The sequence below is a fragment of the Lithobates pipiens genome, unplaced genomic scaffold (assembly GCF_037356315.1).
Source record: "Lithobates pipiens isolate NorthernLeopardFrog02 unplaced genomic scaffold, aLitPip1_a1.2 Scaffold_18, whole genome shotgun sequence".
In the NCBI taxonomy this organism is placed as follows: Eukaryota; Metazoa; Chordata; class Amphibia; order Anura; family Ranidae; genus Lithobates; species Lithobates pipiens.
In genome coordinates, this window is record NW_027507758.1 from 369,489,867 (window position 1) to 369,515,602 (window position 25,736).

Below are 25,736 nucleotides of genomic sequence, written 5' to 3' on the forward strand. Positions count from 1 at the left end.
CGTATCAAATTCATCATACACAGGTATATCAGATATTGCACATTGATTCTTGTGGGGGACAGAACAAGCAGCCAGCATGTCTCAATGGTGTATGGACAGTGCAGCACACCTAGCAGGCTACCTGTGCTGCTTCTCCCTTCCCCAGTCTGAACTCTAATGCACAGGGGATTGCAAGAGGACAATACTAGGTCAAATTTACTCACCCAATTTGCATTTAAAAAAGGTGTTACTAAACCCACAACAGTAAAATCAGTCTGTATATGCAGAAAAGCATGCTTGTTATACTCACTGTGGAATCTAAGAGGCTAATCCGTTGAATTGGTTAAAAAAATAGGATTTTTGTACTCCCCATAAAATCCTTTTCTCTGAAGTTCATAGACTGACAAAGCTCCATTAACCACTTCCTGACCAGCGCACGATGATGTACGTCGGCAGAATGGCACGGACAGGCATATGGGTGTACAGATACGTCCCTTTAAGAATGCCGCCATGCCATCACGAGCGCGTGCCGTTCAAGACCCCCCGTGAGTCCGGTCGCCGATCGCCGCAGGGATACCCGCAATCGTCTCACGGGGAGGCTGAACGGGGAGATGCGGAAGTAAACAGCATCTCCCCGTTCTGCCTAGCAACAAGCGACACTGATCTCTGCTCCCTGTGATTGGGGGGAAATAAAACACTGATCGCTGCCATTACTAGTAAAAAAAAAAATGTATTAATAAAAATGCCATGAAACTATCCCCTATTTTGTAAACGCTATACATTTTGCGCAAACCAATCAAGAATCATTGCTTATTGCGTTTTTTTTTAACCAAAATTATGTAGAACACATATCAGCCTAAACTGGAGGAAAAAAATAATGTTTTTTTATATATTTTTGGGGGATATAGCAAAAAGTAAAAAATAATGCATTTTTGTCAAAATTGTCGCTCTTTGTTTATAGCACAAAAAATAAAAACCGCAGGGGAGGGGGGATCAAATACCACCAAAAGAAAGCTCTATTTGTGGGGAAAAAAAGGACGTAAATTTTGTTCGGGAGCCACGTCACATGACCCCGCAATTGTCAGTTGAAGCAATGCCGAATCGCAAAAAGTGGTCTGGTCTTAAGCCAGCAAAATGGTCCAGTCTGAAAGTGGTTATTCTTGACCATAGGGTTGTTACGCCACCTTCAGGAGAGGACTAGGCAAAACATGTTATATATGTGAAAAAACAGAACTTTACAGTTCCACCCAGGGGGGCGGTCCCTCTAGTAATAACCCCTCAGCCAGCTTCCTGCAGCTCAGTAAGTCAACAAGCACTGTAAACCAATAGGAGGGGAGGGTGCTGAGTCAGGGAACTTCAGAGAAAATATTTTATGGCGAGTACAAAAATCCTATTTTCTCTTTCGTTCACTGACAGCTCCATTAATCTTGACCATAGGGAAGTCCCAAAGCAGTGTCAAAACGAGGGGTGGGAACAGCATAAAAACTTCACCCACAACCAAAAGTGCTCCGTAACAGGGGAGTCACCGCCTTATCTAGCAGCAGCAGAACTTGCGGTCAACAATGCAACAGAGCATTATACTCAAAAATAACTTTTTAAAATCAGAGTAAAGCATGCAGAATTTCAACATTACACAGCTGCCTGCAAAACTTTGCAGCCAAAGCAGTCATCAGATGATGCGCTTACATCCACTTTTACCAAATTCTACAAAGTGTGAACGGATGACCAAGTCACCACCTTACACACTTGAGCGACTGACGCTTGATGTCGGAAAGCCCAAGAGGTTCCAATTGCCCTGGTGGAATGGGCCGTGAATAGGAAATGGGGGCACCTGCCCCTTCAAGGCGTAGCCCTGTACCACAATCTGTCTGATCCACCTAGAAATGGTGGCCGACGAGACCGCCATACCTTTTTTCGGACCAGCTACCGAAACGAACAGAGTGACTTCCGAAAGGGAGCCGTGACAGACAAATACACCCTTAGAGCGCAGACCATGTCCAGGGAATGAAGGGCTACCTCCTTGGGATGTGTTGGTTTAGGACAGATGGTAACAATGTCTTTGTTGATTTGAAATGCTGAAATCATCTTCGGCAGAAGAGGTTGCGGACGCAACAGCACCTTATCCTTATGGATAACCAGATAGGGTGACTTGCAAGACAAGACAAGAAGCTTGAGCACATTGATCAGCAACTTTGATTCCTCCCTCGACCAGAGGCCCTGGGTTGACTGTACTCCCAGTACTCCACCCCAGCCAGTCAGGCTGGCGTCCGTTGTGATCACTGTCCAATGTAGAGGTAGGAACGACTTCCCGGACCGAAGTGCCGGGGACCTCAGCCACCAGAGCAGGGAGTCCCTGACTGACTGGCTCACCCGAATCTGCCGATCCAGGGATAACGGAGATTTGTCCCATTTGGTCAATATCTCCTTCTGCAAGACTCTGGCGTGAAACTGTGCGTATGGTACAGCCTCGAAGGAGGCCACCATGAGGCCCAGGACTCGCATGCAGAAGCACGACAACTGCCTGTGGTTCATCAACAGTTTTACCATGCTCTGAGAGTCTGCAACTTGTTTGAAGGGAGAAAAACTCTTGCCTCTATGGAGTCCAGCAATAAGCCTAGGTACGCCAAGCGATGAGTCGGTATGAGTACCGACTTAGGTTGAACAGCCACCCAAATCCCTGCAGGGTTTGCATGGTGATCACCACATCCTCCTTTAATTCTGAGGCGGAAGCTGCTCTCAGGGAGGAGATAGTCTAGGTCACCTACGATTGCGTTCCCGCGTTGTTGCAACAACGCCAAAATTGGAGCCAATACCTTAGGAAAGGCTCAGGGTGCTGATACCAAGCCAAAGAGGAGAGCCACAAACTGGTAGTGGGCTTCCCCAACTGCAAATTGCAGAAACCTCTGATGCCTGAGGCATATGGGTATGTGCATGTATGCATTTTGGATGTCCAAAGACGCCAGGGAGTCTCCTTGGAGTGCAGCGACCACTGAGCAAACTGATTCCATTCTGAACCTCTGTACTTTCACAAAGCAATTGAGGGCTTTTGGGTCCAAGAATGGACGTACTCCTTCCTTTTTGGGGACTACAGATTGGAGAAGAACCCCTGGAACCTTTCCTACACCGGAACAGGCAATATCACCCCGTGGCTTAGCAGGTCCCTTACCACCCCCATGAGGGCCTCCTGGCGAGCCGGGAGTACGGGTATGCTGGAGGGGAAGACTGTTTGGTGGCCAAGAGAGGAACCATCTTGTAGCCAGAGGAAATCAGTTTGCAGACCCATTGGTCGGATAGCCGAGAGGCCCACCGGGTTGCAAACTCCCGAATGGTACTCCAGTTTCCTCCTACACTCCAAAGACATGCAGGTAGGTTAATTGGCTTCTGTCCAAAATTGGCCCTAGTATATGAATGGGGGACCTTGATTGGGGGCTCCTTGAGGGTAGGGACTGATGTGAGTGTGCAATGTACAGGGATAGGGACAATTGTAGACACTCACTCCGGTTGAACTGGATGGACTGATGGTGACTTTATTCAACCTTACTATGATCACCCAATTGAAGGTCTGTGGCATCTGATTAGTCCTGCGGACAGCTGAGACGAGCCTTTCAGGAGTAGGTTGTCTATGTAAGCTCATCACCTGCATGCCCAAAGCTTTGAGAAGGGCAAGAAGAGTTGCTTGGACCCTGTGACTACTCAGAGCAGAGAACAGGGCAGTGAAAACATATTGAAGTGATTACCACTCTAAACCACTGAAAGTGCTGATGTGGCAGATAAACAGCAACATGCAGATGGGCATCTTTGGTGTCTATGGTTGCCATGTATTTCTCGTCTCAGAGGGGCAGCTTACCAACCTTGTGGATTAGACGCAAAATTTTGGATGCTGAAGGTATTGACTGTAGGATTTTAAGGACAAATAACCCCCAATGAGCTTAAGTAAAGCAAACAGGTTTGAATACAATTCTTTGAACCTGTCTTGTGGAGGTACTGGAACAACTACTCCCTGGGACAAGAGATGGTTCAGGGCAATTTGCAAATTTGGCTATAAGCATTCCTTGATCAATTTGACAAAAAATGGTGTTGGGGGTAGAGTTTCGAACTCTATTTTGTACCACTTTGAATCCACCGATTGAACCCAAAGGCAAATAGATGTCCCCCTCACTTTGGAGTGAGGGCACCCTTTCCTTGGAACGGAGGGCTAGGGGGAAGTATTGCTGGGTTTTTGTAGTCTTGCACAAAAAAAAGATTGAACTTTGGTTTTGAAGTTAAAGCTGGGGCAGAGTGGTTAGGTGCTCCGTGTTGCAAGGAGGTACAGGTTCCAGAGAATGGGAGGGGGGTTTGGGATCTTTTGCTGTGGGAAAAAGACCTCCATTCCTGGAACATCCTTCATTGGTACTCAAAAAAAAAAAAGGCATTTTTTTGAAAAGGCATACCCATGAGGTGCATTTTACAGGCAGCTTCAGCTGTCCAGGCTTTTTGCCTCCAGATTCTGTGCATGTGAATGGAGATTAAAGCCACTTTGGAAAGGTGTCTGATATGTTCTAGGGCAGGGTCAGCAACCTTTTTCCAGTTAAGGGCCAGATTCAATGTGAATATATGGCGGAACACATTCCTCTGCTAATAAATGAAAATAGCCCTAACATAGTAACAGTACAGGTTTACCTTGCCTTTGAAAGGTGCTTCACTAATACAAAGCCAGTTCACCATGAAGGAGCAAGTGGCTGGGGATTTGGGTTTTATTGACCCCTCCTGGCACCCAAGGGTGGCCGACGCCAGCGTGGTCTGGAAATAGGGTCCCAGTTCCCAGGAAAAACAGAGGCCCCGTCCCCAGGAGGGAAATGGGGTCGAAAATAGGGTCCCCCTCTCTATTCAGTGTCCTCTGTCACATCACTCCCATCGTGTCCTCTGCCCCCCTCCCCCATAGCAGTTTCCTGTGCCCCCCCATACCAGTGTCCTGTCCCCTGTACCTCCCACCACATCCCACACAAGCACACATACTGTAGGTAGAACTTAAACAGATTATAGCAGAGCAAACTCGGTATCACAGGGCTGGATGAGGGCAGGAACTGTTGAAGTTAACTTTTCACATTAACAGGTTGGCGATTGGTTCCTAGGATCCCCCAGAAACCAATCTACTGTTTAATGTGAAAAATTAACTCCCACAGTTCCTGCCACCATCCAGCGCTGTGATACCGGCCGCTGTCCAATGAAGAGAAGAGCGGTGAAAATGTCTGCGAGTCGGGTGCCTGTAAATTCCTTATGAGCACCAACGAGCTGGGCATTCAGCGGGGGCGGACCGTGTGCGGCCTGTGGGAGATAAGTTGCTGACACCTATTCTCTTTTGTGCATCCACACAAAAGCAGACATTGTAACAGACAGATCAGACACCTGACACTTTTTTGGGAACCAGTGACATTACAGTGATCAGTGCTAAAAAAATATGCACTGTTACTGTACTAACACCGGCAGGGACTTGGTTATCATCAAGGGCAATCAAAGGGTTAACTGTGCACTTAGCTGGTGCTTGCTGTGTGGGGGGTGCTCTGACTGGATGAAGAGAGATTGGTGTTCCATCTTCTCCCCTGTCAAAACAGCAATCTGCCTTGTTTACATAGGCAGATTGCCGCTCTGCCTCTATAGTGAATGATCGCTGGTGGCTGCCAGACTCGCTGATTGGCTTTCCCTGTGTCCAGTGTTCACCCCCAGTGGCGATTGCAAGAAATGACATACAGGTACGCGATTTCGCGCAATTGAGCCAACCTGCCACAGTAAATATGCAGTAGGCAGTTTGCAAGTGGTTAAAGCACAATCTTTGAAAACAGGGTCATGATTGGTTGTTCATTGCAATTTGACATACTGAAATTATAGCAAAATATGGCTGCAGGGCTGGGCCTGAGCGCCTCAAACTTTATCTGCGGAATCTTTAAAAAAAAAAAAAAAAAAAAAAAACAGCTTCAATAAGTACAGTGAGATGTTCATTCTAGACTGCAGGCAGGAACAGGTATAAACCACTACATTGTGAGCTTTTTCCACTGGTTAGAGCTCAGCAAAGATTTGGGGAGGAGTAAAAATCCTCTCTGTAGTGATCCAATTGTCAAAGATTGAACAGCAGTAACCTGGGAGAGAAAAATCTTCCATAGCTTCCTCAATAGTGCCAAACGTCCTCCTCCTCCCCTTCTCCGTCTGCCTCTAGAGCAAGCATATTGAGATCTAGCTCTGGAGAAACAGGAGGGTGTGGCATTTTTGAGCCTTGAGAAAAAGTTTAGTTCTTGGCTTTGGCCTGATCTCCACCATAGCTACGCGTGAGGGTATTCCCCTATGGGGTACTTTGGGAGTAGGGTGCAAAATATAGGGTAAGAATGTCCAGAAGTAGAATGCAGCAACCTGGGGTGTTGACTGGCATGTAGCAAATCCTTATACTGAAAAGGATTTGAAAATCTGTACCTTCCAGTACAAGACTCTGCCCATAAGTGGCAGTAAAAAGTGAGCGCAGTGGTGCGATTTAACATCTGCTCATCTACCCGAGACCAAGCTCTTTGTGGTTTAGTTTTGGAACAAAATTTGAAACGTTTGCACCATCGTGAATACCAAACAACCCATTGTGGTGGTCATAACCAGATCTTCAGGGACTAGGTCCATAGGAATGAACCAAGGACCTGTATAGCACCCTGTGGCTAAGAATGATGCACTAAGTGCAAAGGTGAGTGCTTATTCAATATTACAGGCCACTCCAATGTCGTGGGGTCTAGGTACTATTTCCAAGGCTTAAGGAGCATGTACCTGTCAAAATATACTGCTTCCATTTGTGTTATTGGTAACCGTAAGGAATGGATTGAAGAATTCCAAGATAAAATAATAATAAAAATAAATTGGTAAAGCCAAGTGATTTCTCAGTGGTGTAGAAGAGGTCCATCACCTTCGGACACAAGGGAAAAAAAAAAAAAAAAAAAAGACAGGACTAGGCACCCAGTGGGTCTTAATTATGTACCAAGCTACAGATATGTTGCTCATATGTGCATGAAATAATGGGATTTTTATATACAGCTTACCTGTAAAATCCTTTTCTTGAGAGTACATCACGGGACACAGAAGCTTCATTACATAGTGGGTTATATAGGCACCTCTGGTGATTGGACACTGGTTGACTCTAATTAAAGAGAATTCCTCCCCTATATAACCCCTCCCATCTGGGAGGCAGTTTTGTAGCAAAGCAATAAGAAACCACGTAAAACCCAAGAGGGGCGGGAGCTCTGTGTCCCGTGATGTACTCTCAAGAAAAGGATTTTACAGGTAAGCTGTATATAAAAATCCCATTTTCTTGATCATACATCACGGGACACAGGAGCTTCATTACATAGTGGGATGTCCCATAGCAATGCTCAGGTTGAGGGGAGGGAGACACAGACCATAAACATAGACCGCCAGGGACCTGAGGACCTAAACTGCAGCCTGCAGTACACTGCGCCCGAAGGCGATATCCTCTTGCCCTCTGACATCCACCTGATAGAATCTGGTGAATGTGTGGACTGATGACCAAGTCGCAGCCTTACAGATCTGAGCCAGGGAGGCCTGGTGATGCACTGCCCAAGAGGCACTGACAGCCCTAGTAGAGTGCGCTTTCACCTGAAGAGGAATCTTCCCCTTTAAGCTATAGGCCTGAGAAATAACTCGTCTGATCCACCTTGAGAGAGTGGACTTTGACGCTGCCTGACCCCTTCTAGGGCCTTCCGGCAGAATAAATAAACAGTCAGTTTTCCTTATCTGAGCAGTTGCTTGAAGATAAAGACTGATTGCTCTAACCACATCTAAAGTGTGTAAAGACTTTTCCTCTATGGACTGAGGGTTCGGAAAAAAGGATGGTAGGATTATATCCTGATTCAGATGGAAACCCGAAACCACCTTAGGTAGAAAGGACCCGTTGGGACGCATAACCACCCGGTCCTTATGGATAATTAAATACGGCTCTTTACTGGAAAGAGCTGCCAATTCTGATACTCTTCTAGCCGTGGATATGGCTACTAAGAAGACCAGCTTTTTAGTCAAGAGAGCTAAAGAAGCCAGATGCAAAGGTTCAAACGGTTGGCCCTGTAAGGCCGAGAGAACCAAATTCAGATCCCATGGGCATACCTGAGGTTTAACTGGCGGTTTTATCCGCATAGCCCCCTGGATAAAAGCCCGTACTAGGGAATGTGATGCAAGAGGTTTTTGAAAAAATACCGACAGGGCCGAAATCTGCACCTTGATAGTGCTTATGGCCAAATTCATTTCTAGGCCTGACTGGAGAAAGGCCAAGATTCTGTTAATGACATACTTTCTAGGATGCCACCTCCTGAGTTCACACCAGGAAACATATGTCCTCCAGATTTTGTAATAAATACGCCTGGAGGCCAGCTTTCTGGCATTGACCAGAGTAGAAAGGACTGGCCCCGAAAGGCCACGGTCTCTCAGAATGTGGGTCTCAGCAGCCAGACCGTCAAATTCAGACTGCGTAAAGCAGGATGGTAGATTGGACCCTGTGAGAGCAGATCTGGCCGGAGAGGGAGGGTCCATGGCCTGCCCACTGCCAACTTCATGATTTCTGCAAACCATGGTCGCCTGGGCCAAGCTGAGGACACCAAAAGGACCGACTTCGACTCCCCCTTGACCCTTCCCAGGAACCGCGATAGCAGCGGGCTCGGGGGGAAGGCATAGATCAGATTGTACTGATCCCAGGGAACCGTCAGAGCGTCTGACCCCTGGGCAAGCGCATCTCTTGTCCTTGACACAAACTTGTCCAGTTTCCTGTTGAATCTGGATGCAAACAGATCCACGTCTGGAGTGTCCCACTTGTGACATATGTTCTGAAACACGTCGGGGTGCAGGGCCCATTCTCCTGGGCATAACTGCTGGGCGGCTGAGAAAATCCGCCTGCCAATTCTCCACTCCTGGGATGAAGACTGCAGAAAGACACGGAACATGTTCTTCTGCCCAGACAAGTATGCGATTCACCTCCTTTTGGGCCACCAGACTTCTGGTACCGCCCTGGTGATTGATGTAAGCCACTGCGGTGGCATTGTCGGACTGAATCCGAACCGGGAAACATCGCAGTCTGTAAGACCACTCTATGAGTGCCATGTAAACTGCCCGAATCTCCAAGATATTTATGGGCAGCAGACTTTCGGTCGCAGACCATTTCCCCTGCGAGCACGTTCCCTCCAATACAGCTCCCCAGCCTGTCAGGCTGGCATCCGTTGTAACAATCTTCCATGAGAGGGGAAGAAAAGTTTTGCCTTTCAGCAAATTCCTGGTTTGTAACCACCAGACAAGACTTTTGCGTGTCCCGGGGGATAAACGCATAGGAAGATCCAGGGATTGGGGCTTCCTGTTCCAAACCGCAAGGATGCATCTTTGCAGAGGCCTTGAGTGGAACTGGGCGAATGGGACGGCCTCGAATGAGGCGACCATCTTTCCCAATAGTCTCATACACAACCGAATGGAGGAAGATCTTCTGCCTAGAATCAGACGCACCAGCTCTCCAATGGCCAAGGCCTTTAGCCTTGGAAGAAACACTCTGCCCTGAGCGGTGTCGATAATCAAACCCAGGTAATCCAACCTGGTGGTCGGTTGTAGGGACGACTTTTCTAGGTTTATAATCCAACCTAGGCGCTCTAGATGTTCTAGCGTCCTGGTGACGCTGCGACTTAGGCACGCTGCAGTTCTCTCTACGAGAAGCAAGTCGTCTAGGTAAGCCATGACGGCTATGCCCTGAACTCTTAAGATTGCTAAGAGAGGGTCCAGAATCTTCGTGAAGACTCGAGGGGCCGTAGCCAGCCCGAACGGCAAAGCCACAAATTGAAAATGGTGCCGCTCTACCGCGAACCTTAGAAACTTCTGGTGTGCGGGAAATATTGGCACATGGAGATATGCGTCTTTGATATCTATTGATGCCATGAATTCTCCCCCTTGCAGGGAGGAGACCACAGTGCGCATTGACTGCATCCGGAAGGTCTGGATGTGTAAAAACCGGTTTAGGTCTCTCAGATCCAGGATAGGTCTGACATTTCCGTTTGGTTTTGGAACGGTGAAGAGATTTGAATAAAACCCTGAACCCTGATCTTTCGGGCTCACTTCTACTATCAAACCCTGGGATAGTAACTGATCTAAGGCCAGGAATAGCGGTTTCTGCTTTACTGGATCCTTGACCTTAGGAAACGAGAAGGTGGAATCTCCTGAAACTCTAGCCTGTAGCCCAGAGATACTGAAGAGATCACCCACTTGTCTCGAATCTCTTCCCGCCAGGCGCCTGCAAACTGCAGGAGCCTTCCCCCCACTCTGCCGAGCCGGGGCGCCCCTTCACAAGGAGGTTTTGGGGGTCTGCTTGGCAGGCTTTCGCCCCCAAGTCTTTTTCTGTCCCTGGGCTCGGCCTTGAGGCTTTCTAGCAGAGGAGGGCTGAGAAGGCCGTCGCCACTGTTTAGAGCTTGATGCTTCGGGAGAGAGAGCACGCCTAAATGAAGGACGTTTGCTCTTTTTGACTGGAAGGAGAGTAGACTTACCTCCTGAAATATTTTGGACGAATTTATCTAATTCTTCCCCAAACAAATGCTCCCCTTTAAACGGGAACCCAGTCAAATGCTTTTTGCATGACAGCTCAGCAGCCCAATTCTTTAGCCATAGGGCCCTTCGCATGTGAACCAACATGAGGGACAAAGGCGATGCTTGTTGGACAGAATCCAAAATCGCATCAATTATGAAACACAAGATGTGAGGCATCTCTGCATAATTTTCTACTTCCTCACTGGGAAGGAGTCCAAACATCTGTTTAACCTGTTCCTTGAGGAACTGACACAACCCCACGGCTGCGACTGTAGGCTGCACCACAGCGCCAGCCATGGAAAAGGAGGCTTTTAATAAGGTTTCCAGCCTTTTGTCAGTTGGATCCTTAAATACCTGCGCATTATCCAAAGGACAAGTTAGGTTTTTATTCACACAAGAAACAGCCGCATCGACAGATGGGACCCCCCACTTCTTGGTGAAACTTTCCTCCACAGGATAATGCATGGAAAACCTTTTGGGAGGAGTAAACAGTTTATCGGGATGTCCCCAATCCTCATACATCAATTTATCCATTAAAGGATGAATTGGGAAGGAACAAGCAGTCTGTGGGGCTTTCCTGACTCCCAGGGAAGAGACAGAGGATGTAGCGACTTCAGCAGCCGGCATTCTGAATGTGGTACGCACCAATTCAGTATAATACTGCACCTGCTTTCTGAGTGCCTGGGAGGAGGGGACTATCTCCTCTTCCTCTGACTCATCCGACTGCTCATGATCCCTATCCAAAGATAGGGATCCCTCCTCATTTTCAGAACAACTATCTGAGAGAGGGATTTCAGCAGAGGGAGGGGATCTACCCCTTTTCCTGCTATCTTTTAGGGAAGCAGAAAAAATTCATGATCCTCCCTTCAAAACCCTCCAATGTAGCCCTAAGGGAGTCCTCAGTGACATAGACCGGGGCTGCGACATTAGGAGAGGCTGCAAAGCCTGAAAGGGGCACCGACTCGTCTTGAGGCAGGCTCCAGTCTTGCAGAGGGGGATGGTAATTTACAGGCACTTTTGGAACCCCTGGACCTAGGTGGTGACTTGCCAGTGCTCTTATTACCTCCCCCTGAGACCCTCTTACGAGGAGACATAGTACTAAGCTACAAAGCAGAGGTACTAGTACAAATGCGATCACTGTTGCGCTTAAAGTCTCACAATAAATCAATATATGCTTAAACTGCACAACCTGATGCTGAGTAGGTGTCTTAAGGTTTGCCTGGATCCAATCCCCACGGATGCTTACAGCCCACAGCTCCTGTGTCTCCAGTTACAGTCCCCTGACGCTCTGGGCTTTTTAAAACTGCCGCCTGGCGCCTGCGCAGTACAGCGCCGTGCACACTAACGTGCACGGCTCGCAACCACACCCCCCCCTCCTCCATTAGGCCGGGAGCGCGCCCGCGCGCGTGCACGAGGACCGCGGAATCCGGGGGGGGAAGGAGAACCCAAAGGGAGCAACGTGGGACCCCTGACCTGCGTGGGACCCCTTTTTACCTTTATCTGTGGCAGGAACTGTAATGGAGACGCGAGTAGCTGGAGAACCAGGCTTTCACTGAGCGTGTTTGTATTGAAAGGCATGCAAGTATGCATCAGGCTGCTCTTACTCCCTCTAGTGGTGGAAACCAGGTAAGACATACAACTACTCACAATGAAGAAATCCATTCATATACTTAAAGCGGGAGTCCACCGGGACTCCGCGTTTTTTTTTTTTTTTTTTTTTTAAAAGCCAGCAGCTACAAATACTGCAGCTGCTGACTTTTAAATAGTGACACTTACCTGTCCAGCGCGCCCGCGATGTCGGCACCCGAAGCCGATCGCTCGGCTGCCGGGTCCCGCCGCCATCTTGGGTATGGGAATCAGGAAATGGAGCCTTTCGGCTTCATTTCCCGGTTCCCTACTGCGCATGCGCGAGCCGCGCGGCGCAATCCGGACGGTCCCCGCTGCCTCTGGGAGCTGTGTGTTTCCCAGCAGGCAGCGGGGCACTTGCTGAAGGGGGCGGGCGCTTGCGGAACGTACGCCCCGTTCCGCAGAGAGCTAGCCCGGAAGTGGGTGCAGTTACCTGGATTATCCAGGTAACTGCACTCCCCTCCCCCCTGAAAGGTGCCGATTGTGGCGCCGGAGGGGGGGGGGATTCCGATGAGCGGAGGTCCATTTTAGGGTGGACCTCCGCTTTAAACATACAGGATGACTTCCCTTACCTGTCCCCGCCGCAGGAATTGCTGATATCAGACCAATTCCAGCCTTCACCCATCACGGCGGGTATTGTTAGCCAACCTTCAGATATATCTGGGGCTCTTACGAAAAGATCCTCCCACCTGGGCCATGTAGAAAGCTCTGCCAGAAACTTTCGGGCGCTCTGAGTAAACAGTACCCCAAGTCTGGTTTTCCCAGAGCCCAGTCTTCCAATGGAGAGGACTTACAGGCAAAACCTCGTTTCTTCGGCAGACGAGGCCCGGGTACCATACCATCTTGGGAGTCAAATATCGGCCCGAGGTATGGATCCGGTTTGTTGTAGCCCTTCGGCCCTCGCAGGGACCTGCATAGAGCTAAGTTTTACGTGACCATCAACCAGACACTGGCGAAAAAACTGAGGTGCCTCCCAGATGGGAGGGGTTATATAGGGGAGGAATTCTCTTTAATTAGGGTCAACCAGTGTCCAATCACCAGAGGTGCCTATATAACCCACTATGTAATGAAGCTCCTGTGTCCCGTGATGTATGATCAAGAAATATGCATATACACACACCACATGATAATGCATGGTCCCATGTTGCAAGGATCTGTACACCATTCCTGGTAGCTGAAAACATCCCAGTTCTTGCATGGCCAGCATATTCACTGTTAATGTCACCCATTGAGCATGTTTGGGATGCTCTGGATCGGCATATACAACAGTGTGTTTCAGTTCCTGACAATATCCAGCAACTTCACACAACAGTTGAAAGAGGCATGGATCAACATTCCACAGGTCACAATCAACAACCTGATCAACTCTATGCGAAGGAGATGCACTGCGCTAGGGAAATGGTCACAGCAGATACTGACTGGTTTTTGGACCCCCCCCCCCCCCCCCAACCCCAATACAGTAAAACTGCACATTCACACCTGTACAATAATCATGCTGTCTAATCGGCATCTTGATATGTCACACTTGTGAGGTGAATGGATTATCTAGGCAAAGGAGAAGTGCTCACTAATACAGATTTGTGAATATTTGAGAGAAATAGGCCTTTTTTGTACATGGGATAAGTCAGATCTTTGAGCTCACCTCATGATAAATAGGGGAAAACAAGTGTCAAGTTTGAAATTTTGCTCAGTGTGTGTACACACACATATCTCTCTATATATCTATACACACACACATACATATACACACATATATACAAATACCTAGTTTAAAATAAAGTGAACAGAAATGAAATATTTTGTCTGCAGTTTGAATGCAAAAAGTTATACAAGCCAGGAGTTAAACAGTTACCTTTAGGAAGATTCCTCAATTCACTGCCCTGATTACTGCAGTCATCATCCTCCTGTCCACTGTCAAACTGTGCCTCTATAATGAGATCTGGACTCCCGGCATTATTTGTGTCATTCTGCGCAGCTGTAGCTTCTGGTTTTATTACCTGCATCCATTAAAAAAAAAAAAAAAAACATAGATGATTAATCTGCCCACATATCAGAAGCAGTTCAGTGTGCTTAAAGTGTAAGGCAGGGCAAAATATATAAAAAATAAAAATAAACTATGCAGGACATCTCTGCTATTTACATTATACACAGTCCCTGTATCCAAGTCCTTTAGGCCTTTTGCAGACAGCCACATTTGGGCATCTTTCTTTGCCCTGGGGTGAAAGGTGAATCTTTCAGTCATGTATAGCCAGTCTGTACAAAAAAAATTACAGCCTGACTGAAGCTGCAGGGGCATGGGCGTATATGAAAATCCTATTGTCTACATGCATACCAGGCTGTAGATAGTCTGTATTGAGGGTAGAGGTCGACCGATATATCGGCCGATATTTGGCGTTTTTTAATTAATCAGCATCGGCCGATTGTGCTGTTAAAAAAAGCCGATGATATATTCAGCGCAACTTGCAAATGACTTCAGTATAATAGAAGTCAGTGCAAGTTGCCTGGAGACTTGAGTGAAGCAACTTGTCTCCTCTCTGGGCAGTCTGCCAAGAAAAGATCAAAAAGATACAATGTTTACACTTGAATGAATGAACTCATCTCAGTGTGTAGAGTTCTCAGTTTAACCATTTAAAGACTAAATCTTGACACTTGATGCTTACAAATAAAAATCCTGTATTTTCTGCTAGAAATTCACTTAGAACCCCCAAAACATATATATTTTTTAGCAGAGATCCTAGGGAATAAAATAGCGGTTGTTGCAATATTTTATGTCGCACGGTATTTGCGCAGCGGTCTTTCAAACTCAATTTTTTTTGGAAAACATATACAGATTAAAAAAAAAAAAAAAAACAGTAAAGTTAACCCCTTTTTTTCATCCAAAAGTTTTGATTACCTGTTTTTGTGTAATATATAAAAAAATAAAATAATAAAATAATAAATAATTTTATATATATATATATATATATATATATATATATATATATATATATATATATATATATATATATTTTTTTTTTTTATTTTTTTTTTTATTTTTTTAATTTATTTTTTTTCATTCTAAATTATACATACAAGTGAACTGTTTGGATGTTTGTTTTGTTTAATAAATGTAAGAAATTTTCTGTTGCACTTAAGGCTGCTTTCACACTGGAGCGAGCAGGCGTTGACGATAAAACGCTGCCAGTTTTAGCGACGCTTTACCGTCATTTTAGCGGGGCACTTATAATCCAGCTAGCGGCCCAGGAAGGGGTTAAATGTGCCCGTGAAGCGCCGCTGCCAAATCGCATTGCAGGTGCTTCGGCAGCGGTGCCCATTCGTTTCAATGGGCAGGAGTGGTGGAGGAGCGGTATACACCACTCGAAAGATGCTGCTTGCAGGACTTTTTTTTTTAACGTACTGCCAGTGCATCTCTTCAGTGTGAAAGCACTCGGGGCTTCCACACAGACTGCAGGGGAGCCGTTTTGCAGGCGCTATTTTAAAGCGCCTGAAAAACGCCCCACTGAGAAAGGTGTCTGAGATTTTATGAAATGAAGGTCAAAAAATAAATAATCGGGCTAACATATCGCCCAAAAAAAAAAAAAAAAAAAAAAAAAAATCGGCATCATATATCGGCCATCGGCCGTGGCAATTTCTAAATATCAGTATCGGCATCAGCCAAAGAAAAACCCATATCGGTCGACCTAATTGAGGGCAATTGAAAAAGTTCCCGGTGGAGCCTAAAGTGGTTGTCCCTGTATTTTTGTTCTGTAAAATATCTGCCACTCTGTACTGATAAGCTGCGCTCCGGGCCCACAGCCGATTCCTTGCCTCCTCTCTGGCTCACAAATTCAGTGGGCGGGGCAAATCATCCCATTGACGTCAGCGGGGAAGGGTAGAGAAGTGACAGAGTCGACAATCATCTGAGCGCCTGGAGCCGCGCTCATACAAGGTACAGATTGGCGTATTTTTTACATTAAACAGGCGCACACATTTAAAAAAATAAAATAAAATACAGAGGGGATATTTTATAGCAGAGTGGAGGAGGGGGTGTAGGGGAGGAAGACAGGATAGACACAGGGAGAGCTGCGGCTGATGGAATCACACAAACTGATCGCAGGATCAATGCTTAGCACCCATGATTCTCCTTATCTTTTTGCAGGGGGGACGTTATAGCCAGGCAGGATCAGCCAGCTTTTTTAGGGTATAAAGGGGGTCAAATGACAGCACAAGCACCGTGCTGTATAACATGCTTTAAAAAGGAACAGTATCTTTATTTTTGGACTAACGCTTTAAACCAGCTTGTCATTGATTTCTACAATCTAGCTGTAAGATCCAACTGTCACTACTGTGCACCCAAGTGTACACTGTATGACCCGCATACTACAGAAAGCATAGGATTTTTGAGCTGTAGCTATATCATCCTAAATGTAGCTTAGGGGCCCCCGGTGAAATGAATATGGTACCATAAGGTGGATTCTGCTATGAGGTGGGTGTGAGCCCATTCTGACAAAGCAAACTGTAGAGGTGAAAAATAAACAAATTGTTCCAGCTGCTGCACACCTATCCTGGCCATGTAGTTAGCAGGTTAAAGCAGCCTCAGCTTAATCATGGAGAACATTTCTTTAAATCTACAGTGTAGCCAGGAGATGACTCACAGTGCATACCACTTCAAGACAGTGGAGATATAAGGAGGAGAGGATAAATTACCTGGTTGAGGTGGAAGGAGGAAATTATCTTAAGGACAAATACAGCTTTAGATCTCAGGGCAACCATGCTCTCATGTAACACCAGGAAAGACCAGAGCTGTCTTTAAGGCAGGGCAAAAGGGGCAGCTGTCCTGGGCCCTGTCATTGTTGTGGGGCCCAAAGCAGCTGCCTCATACTTGCCAACTATCCTAGTTTAAATTCCCTTGTCCCTTGAAGTTTTAGTCCTGTGCTGTGTCCAGATATCTCAGTGTGAAGTGCTGCTACTAATGCTGCCCAACTCTGCCCTATTGTGTACAGATGACTCACCTGCACACCCTAAGTTTACATGTAAATAACCGGCATTCATATGTAAATATCGGTGGCATTACTAAGAAAATAGCTACGGCTGGCGGCATTGATATGTAAATAAAGGTGGCATTCATATGTATACATACTCCCCTGCAGTGAGGAGATGTGCTGTAACCTGTAGCAACCAGTGAGTAGTATTACTATACAGTAATCTCTAGAAACCAAGCAGAAATCATTTGCTGTAACCTCTAGCAACTAATCAGTGAACTGCAATAAGTGCTGTAACCTCTAGCAACCAGTCAAGCAGTAATGATATGCTGTAACCACTGGCAACCAATCGCAATTGCTGCCTGATCTGATACAGTAAACTGATTTTAAGTCTTGCTGCTATTTATTGTATGACTCAGAGCAGGTGGAGAGTGAAATAGCATGGGGGGGGGGGGGGGCCAAAAAAAATGTTTGCCCTGGGTCCAATCAATATTAAAGACGGCCCTGGGAAAGACCCTTTATAAAAAGGATAAAAATTACTGGTTTACAAACCTTCCACACTGTGCAGATAGCCACAAGAAAGGCCAGCTTGCAAGTGAGGTAAAACAAGGAAATATCTCTTTGGTTCAAATGGCAGCTTCTGAAAGGTTGAAAGAACCAAATAAAAGGTCCCACTGAGTCACAGGGATCGAAGGGGAAAAAAAAAAAAAAAACGTGACACCCAGCACCAAATATTAAAGTAATTAGAGATCAACAATCTGGCACCAAGGCCAGGGCAGAAATTTGTCCCTCAATGTTCAAGGCCAGATGCTGGTCTAGAAAATATCTCATGGAGTACTTCCTGGGAAGAAATGTCCTAGCCTTGCACAATGCAAAATATGCCCTACAGGTGCAATGGTAGACTTTGGAAGATGTACAGTATATAAAAGGAAAAGAGAATTGGGACTTTAAAAAGGTGCAGAAAAACCTCCTGGAATAATTAACCGCACATATAGAATTCTTTTTTTTTTTTAATACATAGATAAGAGTGTCTCAACATATGAGACACCACTCTAAAAACATTTCACAGCATCATAGTATTAACCTCATAACCGCCATAGTCTCCAAAAGGCATTATCTCCTCTGGTAACTGATCAGATATAACAAAACATCAGTGGAGGGAGATTTCACCAAGAAGATAAGCAAAACCCAACACCCCAACGCATTTCACCTTGTCGGCTTTTTCAGGTGTTCTTGTGGAGGGTGAATGGGTAAGTAGTGATGATTTGCAATATACCAATTAAAGGGAACTCAAACGAGGGCATAGACACACCTCTTCCAGAGTGCTAGTGTGTAAATCAGAAGATACCTCAGCAGGGAGCAGGCATGAAATCAGCCCAAATAGGAGGGCCCCCTAAACTCGATAAGCAAACTGGAGGTCCAATATGCAAAGGTTTAGCAACTCTGCCAATCCCAATCCACATACAAAGAAACCACTTGAAAGCAATATCAATTCTGAATAGAGAAGGACTTGCTGGGAAAATCTCCAAAATGTCAAGGCAAGCATGATAAGAGTCTTATTCATTGGTTTTTGATCATATAAACTGGAAAGTCCACTCTACCAGCACTATGCACCTCCAGGTAAAGACCCACAGGGATCCATGTTAGGGCTAGTTTACACTTCCTTCAAAACATGGCTTCGGACACACTTTAAAGCTCTCTAAATGCCAGTCAAAGCTCCTGTCAATATATATAATGGTTAGCTTACAGTCCTGTTTGCACCTGCTTCTATTCAGTCCCTTGGTCAGCGCTAGGGGGTAATGACCTCGAGACAGGTGCCATTAAAAGCAGCAAGTTCTGCCTGTCCTTGCAGGTTGGAAAGCAACTTCAAAAGCATGAACTGATAAGGTGGCGGAGTATGCAAATCAAGTTCCTAGCAGGAAATAAAGACTATGGACCTGAATGTTAAAAATGTATTCTGCCCAGAAAGCCAAAAGAGGCTGGTAGACATTTGTTAAATCCTAACTCCAAGCACTTTTTTTCTTGGTTTTGGATAAACAAAAAGTTTAGAACCCTCTTTTTTTTTTTTTTTTTTTTTGACCATGGTTGTTTCCGCTGGCGAGAGCTAAACTAAACTTTGTGGCGGCGTTCCTCTAACCTGCTGGCCATCATTTGTGTGTGAGCTCCCTAGACATATGCTTTGCATCTGTCCTGTTATTACTGTTGCCAAGACTTTTAAGGGGAGCAAGGATGCACTAGTCATAGCTAAGGCAAGATGGAGTAACAAAAGTTGACAGTCAAGAGAAGGGGAAAGACATGGTGGATAGACTAGAGTGATTTATTTCCACAACAGCCAAACAACCTTCTCATGTTGCAAATCAGGTGGTTCTCGCTGCTATTCATGAAGGTCCTGAGGAATTTGAGGGGCCTGGAGGAAACCAAACATGGGAAGCAGAGAGTACCTATGCCTCAGCAACCCAGTGACAAAACTCACCAGTGCAAGCTGCTGCAACCCCTACCCAAAAGGAAATTCTTCTGCAGACCAGCTTAAGTCTCAAATTGGGGGTATTGGAGAAATTGTGGCCTTGCAGAAAATTTGAGAGGGGACTGTAGCTACAGTGGATCGAATAAGTGATGTGGAGGAAATGCTTGATCCCCTTGCAAGAGATCCCTCATCTGCACTCCGGCTTGAGGCAAAGCTCGACACAAAGATGACCTCCGTGTCTCCAACAGCGGGTATAGCTTTTAAAGCAATCAGAAAACAGGAATCAAACGAAACCCTGCCCAGAGTTTTAGGTTGGCTACGGTACAGAGATTCCCTGCCACACTTTAGGGATCTCAGGCAGTGTAGTTTTTAAAATGAGAATGAAATTATATTTAAAGTGGTTGTAAACCCTTCCCCACAACTTTTTTCCCATGTAAATCAGCATAAAAACCCTAACACTCCTTGTAGATATCTCCTTACTTGCTTAGTATTGTTGTATTCCTTTTTGTTCTTTAGAATGCTTTCACTGAGCATGCTCAGATCTCCCCTGATTTACAGCACACTCTGTGTGGTTATCTGTTATCAAGACTTCCTACGGCACACCACTGATATCCTAGGAGACTTCATAATATCTCAGAGCTTCCTCCTACACACCATGTGACCTCACATGCAGTGTATAGCAGGGCATGGTACATCATTACTGCAGACTTATCAGCTGAAGCTGACAGGACTCACAAACACTAGATAATCAGCACAAGTAAATACTACGAAATAAAAAAAGTCAGCTATGAAGAGGGAAGCAGCGTTGCCATAGAAACGTTGGATTGAGAAGGAGGCTTGGTTAATAGTACAGGAAGTGCTCAATGTAAGGGTGGAAATACTCCACTGTGGACTCAAAAAACAATACTTAAGATGGTGCTGCCTAATCCCTGGAAAAAAGTTTTTTTTAAAGTTTCTTTAAACAGTAATAGGCGATTTGGGTTGGATTACAGTGGCTATAGTTTGATAATGACTTATTATAATGGACAAAATAAAAAGCAGCATCAGAGTGAGAGAGTTTACTTCCTCTAAGTGGTAAAAACAGGTGTGTGCATTTGAAAAGGCTCAGGCCATTATTGGACGCTGGAAAAAAAAAAGGGTGTTGGGCAGTTTATTTTGAGGCTTTTTTTAAAGAATCCATACCTCTTCAATACTGCACATGTAATCTACCATGTGTGTACTGAGCTTGCATATATCTTAATGGCTTTGAAAGGGGAGGGGATTGTTTTCAAATCAAAATAGTGGAACATCTCTAAGTAATGATCCCAACAGCTTTAGGAATAGAAGTAATTAACACCTATGCTGGAACAATATCAAGTATCTCAAATACTCTTAACCCTTCCATTTCTCTAAAGTGTCAGCTGTCAGTGTAGAATATTCTGCTGTTAAGATTTTAGGCTTTAAATAGCATATGTTCACAGCGAGACAAACTGGTCAGTTAAGGCAGAAGACCGCAAGATCCTGGATAACTTTACTATTCCAATCGATATGATTCAGTTCAGAAGTCCATGCACACACCCTGATAAATGGTCAGTAGAACACTGAATAAACAAATACAGAGAAGGGGTTGCAGCATAGAGCTATTTCTCACTAAATAGCAACATAAAGTAATGTTTCAGGGATCCCTGCCTTTCCTCAGGCTTGAGGAAAGGCAAGGATGTCTCAATTGCTGCTGCATGTTACTTTTCTACAGCAATAGCCCTTAAATGGGTTGTAAAGGCAGATTTTTTTTTCTGTTGTTGCATTTTATGCATTAAGATAAAGCCTTCTGTGTGCAGAAGCGCCCCAACTTACCTGAGCACCATCTCTACCCAGCAACATCCACGAGTCCCCCGGCCGTCTGGGACTCTTCCTCCCAATTAGCCTAAACATAGAAGTCTCCCGCTGCTGTCAAAGTCAGTTAGCCAATCAGGAGACAGAGGTGGGGCCGACGGCAGCTCAGTGTCTGAATGGACACACAAAGCTGCAGCTCGGCTGCCCCCATAGCAAGCTGCTTGCTGTGGGGGCACTCGACAGTGAGGCCAGGAGCGAGGGACCTGAGAAGAGGAGAATTTGGGCTGCTCTGTGCAAAAATCACTGCAACAGAGCAGGTAGGTATAACATGTTTGTTAAAAAAATAAAAATAAAAATGTAAGAGACTTTACAATCACTAACGCTGAAAACAGCTGCAGTTTTTTTTTTTTATTAAAAAGCTAATATTTCCCCTTACCAAAATTTAAAAATGTACTTTAATTTACGTGACATACCATGTCAAACTGATGCACCTACTAATATTGATCTGGCAGACTTGCGTTTATCTGCATTCTTGTTCAGTTATTCATGTGCAAGTTAAAACCATAAATAAAAAAGAATTTATTTTATATTCGTTATGCTGAAGTTGCAGCATGTGTAATCTGCTCTTTAAAATTAACAAAAATTACACTGCCAATGAAGCCAAAAAAGGTGAAAGCCATGTAGGGGAATTTTTTTTTTTTTTAAAGGATCAAGCCTGGAAGAACTTACTGGAGCTCTCCAAATGCTGAATCAAACCAATTATACAGAATTAGCAGCAGAATGACTAGTATTTCTGTTGCTGAGAGCATTCATTTGAAGGTGTAACAAAATTTGAAAAGGTTTTAAATAATTTTCTTTGTATTTCTTCCATTGTGCGATACCTAGTATTCCTGCTAGTCCCTCTGCTTCCTGATAAAAACTTATCACACTAGGCATAAAATCACATCCATCCCAGAGTGATCAGTTTTCTGGCTGTGCTGGGAACTAATCCAATGATTAGGACCATTTCACACGGGCTTTCCGATCAGGTCTACCTGACAGTTTTTCAGACGGACCTGATCAGACGCTCCATTCAGCCCTATGGAGCATCGCATGATACGATTGGATGAAAAACGGGCAGGCGGTCTGTTTCATCTGATCTCCATAGAGGACAGCGGGGCTTTGACAGGTCCATCTCTGCAGCGGAGGCAGACCTGCCATCCGCCTGCTCGGATCAATAACTGCTGAGCAAAGCGGAGTCCATACATGGACAAGCCCGTGTGAAAGGACCCCTAGATTTGTCCCATGTCACACCCCACATTTGCACAGCCATTTACTGGGAAGATCAGGTATACTACTTTTTCTCTTGCCCAAACTCATTATGCAGCTGAGAACAGAGGGTATGTGATCACTTTGATAAAAGAGGAAACAAAAAGGTCAACTTTTATTCTTCTTTATCCTCACACAATTGTCTTATTTCGATTTTAAACTGAAAGAGTTGTTTCACAAAGAGATGATCTACTTATAATCTAAACTCTAGAATATAAAAAAAAAAAAAAAAAATACCCTAAATTCTTTTGATAAGCCTATTTCACACAACAGAAAACCTTCAATACACTCTACAGCCCTGGCGTAGGCAACATTTTCCATTATTGTCCAGTACTTTAAAATTTTCAATAAATTTCACAGGATTGTGTTTTTTTCTTGCAATGCTACAGTGGAACTCTAGCCAAAGTTAGTAAAATCATGGAGTATCTTGAGTACAGTATAGGTCACCAGCTGGACCATGGGTTATATACCAACATCTTCAGGTGAGGACACTGTCAAACCGTTGTTAGGACAGCCCATATAACCTCTACAGCTCCCAGAATTTGTTTCCGCATGCAAAACAAAAGAAATTACTAATTACTTGGAAAGAGTGCTTTTTTTTTTCTCCCATGCCTGCCTTAATAAAAGATGTATAGTGACTCAGTGTTTGACAGATGCAGCATTGGATCAACATGAAAACATATGCCATGTGAAACTGACTTAAGGTTGAAATGATAAAATTGCTGCAAACCTACACTAAGCGGAGCACTGCAAAAACAACTTTCCATAATATGCCCTAACCCCTTGGAGTAACACCATCTACCAAGGAAGCTATGAATACATATAACAATGTGGTATCCAGTAGACACCCCAGAGCTCAAGAGGTGTGTGAAAAGGTTTATTATTAAGGGTTACATCATTACACAAGTGTTGTAGCGCAAACACAGGACATTGCAGCAACTAGGCAGTTATATCACTACGAAGTTAGTCATGTAGTGGTCTTAGTGCTGAAAACTTTAACTGGATGTACCACTTCCCAAAATAAGTGTTGCTGTGATCAACAAGACATGACCCAAATGTAACTTTATTTTAAAAAGACTAATCCCAACATATAGACAGAAGATCCGATAGGAGGTAAAAAGATGTAGTATGGGATGAACTGGGCAATACCATTACCACATGTCCTGCCAAGGTTTTTAGTGTGACTGCATTATTCAGGGGTGGCTCAAAACCAATTGTTTTAGGGGAGCTGGCGCAGCACACCACCAAATTTGCATGTGTGGGTGCAACTAAACTGTTGTGTGGCCAAAATGGGCATGGTCAAAAGGCATGCTTTTTCTGAGCCTATAGCTTGAAGTGTGCCACCTTTCCCTCTTTATATAGGCTGAATAGGACCTGGAGGTCAACTGCAGAGATTGTGGAAGTAAAATAAGCTCCAGCAATAGGAGCTCCTAGGATATGTCAGGACCATCAATAACCCCTAGGCAAGAGGCCAGCATCAACCCCTTGTCAGTGGGGTAGTTAAGTATAGTAATTTAAAGCAGTAGTAAACCACACCAAATTTTTTTATTTTTTTAAACCCTGCAAGGTAAAGGCATAATGTGTTAGTATGCATCGCATAATAGCACATTATGTAATAATTTCCTTAGAACGAAGCCCTCCAGTGCTGTGATGCCACCACTGACAGTCGCCTCCATCTTCATGTGGTCTTCTTTCAGGGTTCATGTCCTCCATCTGTCCGATTGACCGTGTTGGGTTGACGTCATTCCGATGCGACAGCACGGATATACCGTTCCTTCCGAGTACATGCGCCAGTGACTTCACCAGCTGCATGCAGGTTTAGGAGATATTTACTGTACATACAGGTAAGCATTATAGATTTGACTGCTGTCAACTAACCCAGCAAGAGCCGGGACCCCCATGCATAGAGGGACTGCATTTCTCCGGCATGGCAATTATGGGGCTTGGGTAAGTAAAACGGGAGGCTGTGGGGCCGGTGACTGCCAGAAGTTTTCACCTTAATGCAAAAAACGCGAGGGTTTACAACCCCTTTAAGCACCCACCTGGCGCTACCCCTGACAATATTAGATCAAAAATTCCTCCTAGCTTGCACTACAAAATATTACATAAAGGTCTTAAACCGCCATCAGAAAATATACCTAGGAAATAGTGTACAAGATTAAGGTCAATGGAACATGGAGACCTCTGGAGTGGACAAAAATGTGAATCTTGCAGGCCATTGGGAAAAAAACAAATAAAAAAAAAAAAAAAACACACTGCTCAGCATAAAGGAGTACACCACAGATTTGTAAGAAAACCTTTACCTTCCTTTCAGGATCCACACTTTCTATGGGACATGATACTACAAAATACTCACAAATGCAGGAGTTCGATTGCAACCAAGATTTGTTAATTTGCTCTAGAGCTGCACAATTCTGGCCAAAATGATAATCACAATTTTTTTGCTTAGGCTAAAAAGATCACGATTCTGGCAACAAAATCTTTCACATTATACAATTGCATTTGAAAGACCACTGCGTAAATACAGTGTGACATAAAATACTGCAACAACCTTTTTTCACTTACACATTAAAGAGGGATTCCACCTACAAAAAAAAAAATTTAAAAAAATTAAAAGCCAGAAGCTATAAATACTACAGCTGCTGACTTTCAATAAATGGACACTCACCTGTCCCAGGATCCAGCGATGTTGGCAGCAGAGACCGATCAATTGCTCGGCTCTCGGCCGCCGCCATTCCAGGTGAGGGAATCAGGAAGTGAAGCGTGTGTCTCCCAGCAGACAGCGCGGCAGGACAGGAAGCTTAGACTCCCGTGGGAGTCAATGCCCAGAAGTGGGTGAAAATACCTGTCTTAGACAGGTATCTGCGCCCCCTCCCCTCTGAAAGGTGCCAACCGTGACACCGGAGGGGGGGAGGGGAGGGTTCCAATGAGCGGAAGTTCCACTTTAGGGTGGAACCCGGTTTAAGTCTGTTCCATTGACAAATTACAATGTTTATACTTTTCAACTGATAAAAATA

The 25,736-nt window shown here is 45.0% G+C and overlaps 1 protein-coding gene across 18 annotated transcripts in view; it reads right to left on the bottom strand.

Moving 5' to 3' along the window:
* DIS3L2 (DIS3 like 3'-5' exoribonuclease 2) overlaps window positions 1-25,736 on the bottom strand; it is an 867,027-nt gene that overhangs the window by 551,264 nt on the left and 290,027 nt on the right. For all 18 annotated transcript variants that reach the window (XM_077487662.1, XM_077487653.1, XM_077487654.1 and 15 more), the window contains one exon: window positions 14,027-14,171. In XM_077487662.1, the coding sequence (XP_077343788.1) occupies window positions 14,027-14,171 (145 nt within the window). The remainder of the gene's footprint in view (window positions 1-14,026; window positions 14,172-25,736) is intronic.